Source organism: Theropithecus gelada, chromosome 6 (genome assembly GCF_003255815.1).
Source record: "Theropithecus gelada isolate Dixy chromosome 6, Tgel_1.0, whole genome shotgun sequence".
NCBI classification, from domain to species: Eukaryota; Metazoa; Chordata; class Mammalia; order Primates; family Cercopithecidae; genus Theropithecus; species Theropithecus gelada.
Genome location: NC_037673.1, coordinates 137331903 through 137340816, shown reverse-complemented (window position 1 = coordinate 137340816; position 8914 = coordinate 137331903). Strand labels below are relative to the sequence as shown.

Genomic DNA, 8914 nt, shown 5'->3' with positions numbered 1-8914 from the left:
AACTACAAAAGGACAAAACAATCTATTTGTTACAACTGAACCTATGCAGTAGAGTGGCTGGCATATACCCTGTACTCAATAAAGTTATATATTTTTGTAGAAATGGGATCTCGTTATGTGCCCAGGCTGATCTTGAACTCCTGGCCTCAAGCCATCCTCTGGCCTTGGCCTTCCAAAGTTCTGAGATTACAAGCACGAACCACTATCCCTGACCTAAAAGTCTATTTCTTTGGGGTGTCACTTGGCTTCCCAATTGTAGAGAGGTGCAGGGGCTAAACAAGTAATGAAAAAGATGACTAGAAGGGCTCTAGTGATAAAAATTGGTTTGTTGTGGCTGGGCGCAGTGGCTCACGCCTGTAATCCCCGTACTTTGGGAGGCTGAGGTGGGCGGATCACGAGGTCAGGAGATCGAGACCATCCTGGTTAACACGGTGGAACCCCGTCTCTACTAAAAATACAAAAAAATTATCCGGGCGTGGTGGCGGGCGCCTGTAGTCCCAGCTACTCGGGAGGCTGAGGCAGGAGAATGGCGTGAACCCGGAAGGCAGAGCTTGTGGTGAGCTGAGACAGCGCCACTGCACTCCAGCCTGCGCGACAGAGCGAGACTCTGTCTAAAAAAAAAAGGAAAAAGAGAAAAAAAAGTTGGTTTGTCGCAATTCTTATTAGAGAAGACTAAAACAGTGTAACTACAAAGTAACACAGCAACCTTCTTGCTGCCCATTCTAATTATGTAAAGTTCGAATCTTGATTCCATTGGGGCTTTTGCCTTAGTAATCAACATAAAAGCTAACGTGATAGAGAGTGTTACAGTGAGTTTCATACTGCAGCAATCTTCTTAGTATTAATTGCTTATCAGTGTTCTATTTCCTCCTACTCTTATACTTAGAAATGACCACCATTTCTTTCATACCACCATTTTCATTTATTAGCAATAACAGAGGAAATACCAATAGCACCAATTCAAAATGAATCCACATGACGTGTTTTATCCTTACAGCTGTAATAACTAGTAACTAACATGGATTGGAAAGCACTTCGCAAATGTAAAAAGTGCTGTACAGATACATTATAATTATCATCATTAACAAATTAGCCCGATTCTCCTAGTTCAAAAGGCACGTAAGGTCAGATACATGGGCTTCAGTGGGGCAAAATGATCACAACCTACAATGTGGCAATGGTTCACATGTGTTGGCAACAAGTTTTACCCCATGCAATCCTGCAGAGCTGAAGTTACACACCCTTCAAAATATGGGAGAATGAAGCTAAAAGTAGATAAGACAGTTTTTTTTTTAATTTAATGCTTTTTTTTTAAATAACAGACTCCTACTTCTTTTATATTAATGCCTAAATAGATAGTATAATTAATCAAACTTCTAAATTGTACATTATAACAAAATTAAAATGTCTTATTTAAGGTGACAGCAAATTTTATTACTTTCTATGAGCTGATACTTCAGATACCATTAGAATTTCAAAGCATTCTGCAACTTCAAAGAGGTCAGATTGGTAAAATTTGTGCTTGCACACCCTCATGGAATATTGTCAGTATTCATTCCAAAATTGTTACTAGAACAAAACAGCTTTATCCATTCCCTTGCCAGCAGAAGTCTTGGCAAGAGATGGCTCTTGGTTGGACCATAAATAAAATTCCTTGAATCACCAGTATCTTGATTTAAGAAAGAAATTTTTACTGTGTCTTTCATACACAAAAGCTGATTAACAATGGTTAAAAAAACACTACTCCACTTTTTCACAGGTGTACAAAAGGAAATATAATGGAATTACATTCAACAATAAAGCTTAAAGTTCACTCTAGGTAATAGTTGCATTAACATTCACATACACAAGCACAGAGTAAGTATATTTCAGGAGTCTTATCATAGCATACAGCATACATATGGGAGATTGATTTCAGGTAACATCATAGGTGTTAGTAAGATTAGCAATTCAGAGTGTTATAGAAAAGGAAAACTAAACCAAAGAGAAGGTGTAGGCTAGCACACCAAGACAAGTCAGAATTAGAAGGCTGAAAAATCTGCTCACTGTATGAGAAAACAATATTTTTCTTCAATTTTTGGGTCTTGATATAGTTAGAGAAGGTTGTGTATCAAAGTGCACATAATTGTTTCTTAGAAAGAGAGAGAGAGAGAGATCATTTTATTTAGTAATACATGCAAGAGGCAGCCCCAGAGTGACCTGAAAGAGTAAAGCTGTGATTGGCAGGTGGCCGATATAATACAGATGTTTCAGGCAATTCTCTTAAAGCACTTCTGTAGCAGCAATGATCATTTAAATGGCTGTAGACTCAATTCTCTTTTGAGGAAAGTTTAGGGGAACTGTATTCATATTTCTCTTTAAAGATTTATAACTATAGACTTTCTCTTTTTTTAAATAAATCTATGAAACAACAAACAGCGAAAGGTGAGGTGTTGGGGTTTTCTTTTGCTTTTGCATAAGTATTGGAAAAGGATCTGACCTTTTCATAAACATTGTGTGCAAAAGAATTTTTAATAAAGTGAGCACAGGACATGTATAGGAAACACATCAGATCTGCTTCTGTTTCCCAGGGTGGTTCTCTGTTAAAACACTGAACTGTTGACTCGCAGGTAAGATGCAGATTTTAGGATAATGACATCACAGCCAATGGACTTTAGGGTCTCCTAAAGCCTTGTCAGTGGGGGTAGTTTTGTCTCCTAGAGCGTGGCCACCACCTCTTGAGTTGTAAGATTTAGAAAGTCTGGTCCCTTTTAGTTTACACTTCCCCTCCACACTGATAACTTCCGCTGTTTATTTGTCTTTGTTCTCTTGCCTTCCTTGTACCAATTAGTCTAAGCTGGCCCGTCTCAGCCAATGTCTGGCACTCGCATACCCGCGGTGGCCACACATACCCAGTGGCCACAAACACCCAAGCTGCTCAATCTCAAAACTTTTCAGCCTGCCCTGCAAGTGTCATCAAGACAGGATCCCCGGAGCACAGGGCAGAGAGTCCAACCTCTCACTGGCGGGGCTGGGAAGCCTCTCCTTTGCGGCGGAGGAGAAAGGAAACTTGGGTCTGCTTTTTAGGTTCTGAAAACAAGCCAGAGTGGAGAGAAAGAGTTAACACCAGACTTAGTAAAGCTTTTACGACAAAACCTGTTAAATGCGTTCTAGACAGACACAGGGAACTTTCTGCAGATTTCTGAGGTCTCTAAGAGGGCTCACACAGATAGGAAAAAGGAGCAGGGAGTTGCTACATGGGAGAGATTTGCCATTATTACAAAAACTGGCTAAGTGGCTTGTTTCCATTTGAGGACCTCACTGGTCACTGTTGTCAGTCGTGCTGTTCCCTTTCTCTTTTTTCTCCTGGGTCTTGTTACCCTTCTTCTTTTTCTTCTTTTTCTTGGTCTCCTCCTTTTTGCCGAAGGTTATGAAGTCACTTTTGTCAATTTGGTTGTTAGTAGGCTCCTGCCGGATGGAGATGATTGCAGGAGATCCTGGGATAATGAATTTGTCTGGCAACTCACCGGGACCGGATTGTTTGGGGTTGCCTGGTCCGTATTTAAAGGTCCAGCTGTTGCTGTTGACACCCGCACCAACTGGAGGGGACACTTCTCCTGCCTCTGGTTCTGAAAGACAAAACATTACAAATCATTAACGGGCTCTTGACGGTACACTGCTGGTAGAGTACAGAAGTACTGCATAGGCAGGTTGAGCCTCCCCAAAAAATCATGAGTTATTTCTTCAAATCTGAGGGCAAGGCAAGTGTTTACTTATTTATTTATTTGTTTAATTTTTTTTGAGACAGGATTTCCCTCTGTCACCCAGGCTGAAATGCAGTCACTGCAGCCTCGACCTCCTGTGCTCAATCAATCCTCCCATCTTAGCCTCCCAAGTAGCTGGAACTACAGGCACAAGCTACCATGCCAGGTTAACTGTTTAAAAAATTTTTTTGTAGAAATGAGATCTCACTGTGTTACCCAGGCTGGTCTCAAACTTCTTGGAGCTCAAGAGATCCTCCCACCTTGGCCTCCCAAAGTGTTGGAATTATAGACATGAGCTACCACACCCAGACAAGGCCAGTATTTACAGACAAGCAAGAGGGCAGGTTTTTTTCACTAGGATACCAAGAATCTGTTTTATAGGAACATATGTTTGGTTCTTTGTGAAGAATTTCCTAAAGAATACAGTTGTGATTATCTTGACTGGGAATGAGACGGGAAAGATACAGGCTAAAGGTAAAATATGCTCCTTTTAGTGTCTAGATTAAACTTTGGCTATAACTGTATTAGGATGTCTATTTTGTCCAAAACAAGAAAAATTAGTTGAATCAATTATTTGATCCGAATTTTATTGTAATAACCTTGAAGGATGGTGGGATGGAGCAGAGGAGAGATGGGAATACACAACATAAGAAGATGGAATCCTGTTGTAAATTGAGCCTATGTGTTTAGATAAAACATTGGGAGCCAATTTTACTTTCCAAGCCAAGTTCCTTCCCTCAATGTGCTCACAGTCTAGTTGGGATTACAGGCGTGAGCCCACTGCACCCAGCCTGTATCTGCTTCTTTTAACTTGCCTTCAGCTTAACAATCCTTCTTATTTTGGGACACTAGAAACCAACTTAATACATGCAATAACTTATTTTGGGAACTAGAAACCAACTTAATACATGCAATAACTAAGGTGTATGTAAAGTATTGTGGGACTCCAGAAGAAGAAATTGTTAATTATACTTGAGAAAGTTAATGGGGTTCCAGAGGAGGTGAAATCTGCCCTGAGTCTTGGGAAAACAATTACGCATCCACAGGAGTTTTCAATAGAAGACATTCCCAAGAGTCTGATTGGAAGACACACCATAAAGTATACCAGTGACTTCTAGAAGAGTAGAAGTCAGAGCTAGAGAGGAAGGGTAATGGTCTGTGTGGGCAAAGTGATCCCAGTGGCCATAACATTGGAACTCTGACATCATAGCAATGTTTATGTATCTGACACTGCTCTTTTCGTTGACATGTGAAAACTCCATCAAATAAACTGTTTATGTTCAATTACAGTTTAGGGTTGTCTACATCTCCTATTTCAATTTCCTATTACTTCTCTGTCTCCTCTAATTTGGTGTCCCTGAGCAGTAATTTTCTAACATAACTCATGTCAAGTTCATTGTATTACTTCCACAATCAATGGTCACATTTTAGTCCTCATCTTATCAAACCTCTCAGCAGCATTTGTCATCCCCTTCTTGAAACACTTATTCTCATGAGTTCTTTGTCATGTAGGACAATAACTCCAATAAGCTCTCAGATGGACTGGACCCCTGTTACAAAAGGCAGATTAACAAGAAAAAAAAGCAAACAGAAGTTTATTAACATGTATATTTCATATATACATGACAGACACCCAGAGAATGAGCGGTTCTCAAAAAGGTGGCTTAGAATTCCAACTTATATAGCATCTTCAACAAAGAACAGTAAATTTTTTAAAAAGTGTAAGACAAAGGAAAAGACCTTTAAGGACTTTTGAGTCTCTAATGGGTGGCTGCTTGGGGGAAGGCAAATGAATGGCAGATAAAGGCTAGTTTGTAAAGCTTGTTAATGTCGATTCCTCCAGTACCATTTCCAGGCCAATAAGAGTCCAAAGTTGTCTTCAGTGGTTAACCTTTGTTCTTCCTGGTGGTAGGAGGCAGAGGAGGGAGGTAGAAGCAGGATAACTTTTGTCTTTGTAAATTTATGTTCTTTTAGGCAAATAGAGGGAGGGCAGAAGACCCCTCCTGTATCTGCTTCTTTTATTATTATTATCATTATTATTATTTTTTTTTGAGATAGAGCCTTGCTCTGTTGCCCAGACTGGAGTGCAGCGGTGAGATCTCAGCTCACTGCAGTCTCCACCTCCCGGGTTCAAGTAATTCTCGTGCCTTAGCCTCCTGAGTAGCTGGGACTACAGGCACATGCCACTATTCCTGGCTTTTTTAAAAAATTTATTTTATTTTTTTGGTATTTTAGTAGAGATGGGGTTTCATCATGTTGCCCAGGATGGTCTCAAACTCCTAAGCTCAGGCAATCTGCCCACTTCGGCCTCCCAAAGTGCTAGGATTACAGGCGTGAGCCCACTGCACCCAGCCTGTATCTGCTTCTTTTAACTTGCCTTCAGCTCAACAATCCTTCTTATTTTGGGACAGCATATTCTGGCCCCAGACTGGCCCTGGACAGTCAAAACATTCTCCTGACCTTTCTCTCTGGCTGTTCTTTGTCAGTTTCCTTTTTCAGTTTCTTTGTCAGTCTCCTCATCTGTGTGTTGAAGCTTCCTTGGGTCTGGCCCTAGACTCTCTTCTCTATTTTCTCTTCACTCTCTCCTTTTGGGATCTCAGCCATATCCATGGATATAAATACTATCTGAATAAGCTGATGAGATGCAGACTTATATTTTAAGCCCACATCTCTCTGTGCTCCAATCTCATGTGTAACTGCCTATCTGGTATCCCCAGTTGGAAATCTCATGGGCATCCCGGACTGAAGGAATCTGAAATCAAACTCTTGATTCCTCGAATCTATTCCTTTCTAAATCTTTCCAGTTTCAGTAAATTACACCCCATTTACCCCATTTCTCAAGCCAGAAAGTTCAGAGCTAATTATTCATTTTTCTCTATTCTATTCTTCATTCTTCATTTATAATATATCATCAAGACCTGTCATTTCTGTCTCCTAAATATATCTTGACTCTGCCCTCTTCTCCCAATTTTCACTGCCACCACTCTTTCAGGACACCATCATCTCTTATATGAATTGCAGCAATAGTCTCCTTATTCAGTCTGCTTCCACTTTTGCTTCTCTCCAACCCTCCACACAGTAGCCAGAGTCATCTTCATTTCTTAAAGTCTCTCTTTAAAAATTGAAGTATAACAGCCAGGCGTGGTGGCTCACACCTGTAATTCCAGCCCTTTGGGAGGCTGAGGCAGGCAGATCACGAGGTCAGGAGATTGAGACCATCCTGGCTAACACAGTGAAACCTCATCTCTACTAAAAAATACAAAAAATTAGATGGGCGTGTAGTCCCAGCTACTCAGGAGGCTGAGGCAGGAGAATGGTGTGAACCTGGGAGGTGGAGTTTGCAGTGAGCCGAGATCACGCCACTGCACTCCAGCCTGGGCGACACAGCAAGACTCTGTCTAAAAATAAATAAATAAATAAATAAAATTTAAGTATAACATACATATAGCAAAATCCTTTAAAAATAGAAATCAGATTATATCACTCCTCTGCTTAGGCTTTCTATTGCCTTGAGAAAAAAAAAAAACAAAACTCCTTACCATGATACGTAAGTCCCTTCAATAATCTGATTTTTATTTCTTCTCCACTCTCATCTACAAATCTCCCTCTTACTATTATACTCTATCCATACAGGCCTTCTTTCAGATCCTCAAATACTCTTTGGAGTTGTCTTTTGTTGTTGTTTGTTAGAGATAGGTTCTCACTCTGTCACCCAGGCTGAAGTGCAGTGGTGCAAGCATTGCTTGCTGTAACCTCAAACTCCTGGACTCAAGCGACCCTCCTGTCTCAGCCTCCCAAGTGTCTGGGACTACAGGCCACCATACCTGGCTCCTTGGAATTCTTTTTACTTCAAGATCTTTACACATCTGGTTTGCTTTTGTCTTGAATGATCTCTTATCCATTCTTAGCATGACTCCTCATTCTTCAAGTCTATGTTAAATGTAACCTCCTCGGAAAGGCATTCTATGACATTCCTAGCCAAACAGCACCCCCTTAGCCTGTTAGTCTCTATCACTGTAAGATTCACAAAGGCAAAAAATATATCTGTTTATTCACCAATGTATAACCAGTGCCTAGCACAATTCCTGGCCCATAACAGGTATTTAGTAAATACTTGCTGGATGAATGAATGAAAGGACTGATGTGAGAAGTAAAAGTGGTACCCACTCTTTAGCAGACCAAACAACTCTCCAGTGAGGCACTTTTGGGGTCCCTAAAGACAACGATGTAATGCATGTAAAGTGCTAAACTTGATGCTTAGCACAATGCAAGAATTCAGTAAATGGTATCACATATGGGCAATTATATATAATGCAGCTCTTGGGGCTTAGGAGGCCAAGATAAAGATACTACAAATTTACAGCAGGCAGTGAGGAGAGGGGGCAAGAAATTTTCTTCTCTCTTCCAAACCCTTTTCCTTACACCAAGCTTCCCCCGGCAGAGCTGACACAATAGCACTTTAGGGATGAGAAACAATTTTTTTCTCTGAGACTACTGTCTTTGATCTGTCTAAGTTAATCAAATCTGCAATTGAGCTCAGCCAGAATCTGCTTGTTTAACCTTTAAAATACAGGTCCTGTCTCTGAGAGACTGAGAAAAGAGAGAAATGTCAGGCCTCTGAGCCCAAGCTAAGCCATCATATCCCCTGTGACCTGCACGTATATATCCAGATGGCCTGAAGCAATTGAAGATCCATAAAAGAAGTGAAAATATCCTTAACTGATGACATTCCACCATTGTGATTTTTCTGCTCCACCCTAATTGATCAATGTACTTTGTTATCTTCCCCACCCTTAAGAAGGTTCTTTGTAATTCTCCCCACCCTTGAGACCGTACTTTGCGAGATCCATTCCCTGCCCACAAAACATTGCTCCTAACTCCACCGCCTATCCCAAAACCTGTAAGAACTAATAATAATCCCACCACCTAGGCCGGGCGCGGTGGCTCAAGCCTGTAATCCCAGCACTTTGGGAGGCCGAGATGGGCGGATCACGAGGTCAGGAGATCGAGACCATCCTGGCTAACACGGTGAAACCCCGTCTCTACTAAAAAATACAAAAAAAAAACTAGCCGGGCGAGGTGGCGGGCGCCTGTAGTCCCAGCTACTCGGGAGGCTGAGGCAGGAGAATGGCGGGAACCCGGGAGGCGGAGCTTGCAGTGAGCTGAGATCG

General features: G+C 41.2%; 1 protein-coding gene across 20 annotated transcripts in view; it reads right to left on the bottom strand.

The window, feature by feature from the left end:
• Positions 1-902: 902 nt before the first annotated feature.
• The window catches only part of LOC112625707 (protocadherin alpha-C2), a 203975-nt gene continuing 195963 nt past the window's right edge, over positions 903-8914 (bottom strand). For 16 of the 20 annotated variants that reach the window (XM_025386865.1, XM_025386877.1, XM_025386868.1 and 13 more), the window contains exon 4: positions 903-3608. In XM_025386865.1, coding sequence (XP_025242650.1) covers positions 3298-3608 — 311 coding nt within the window. In that variant the 3' untranslated portion in view covers positions 903-3297. The remainder of the gene's footprint in view (positions 3609-8914) is intronic. The other 4 variants (XM_025386874.1, XM_025386875.1, XM_025386872.1 and 1 more) reach the window with 1 other exon arrangement.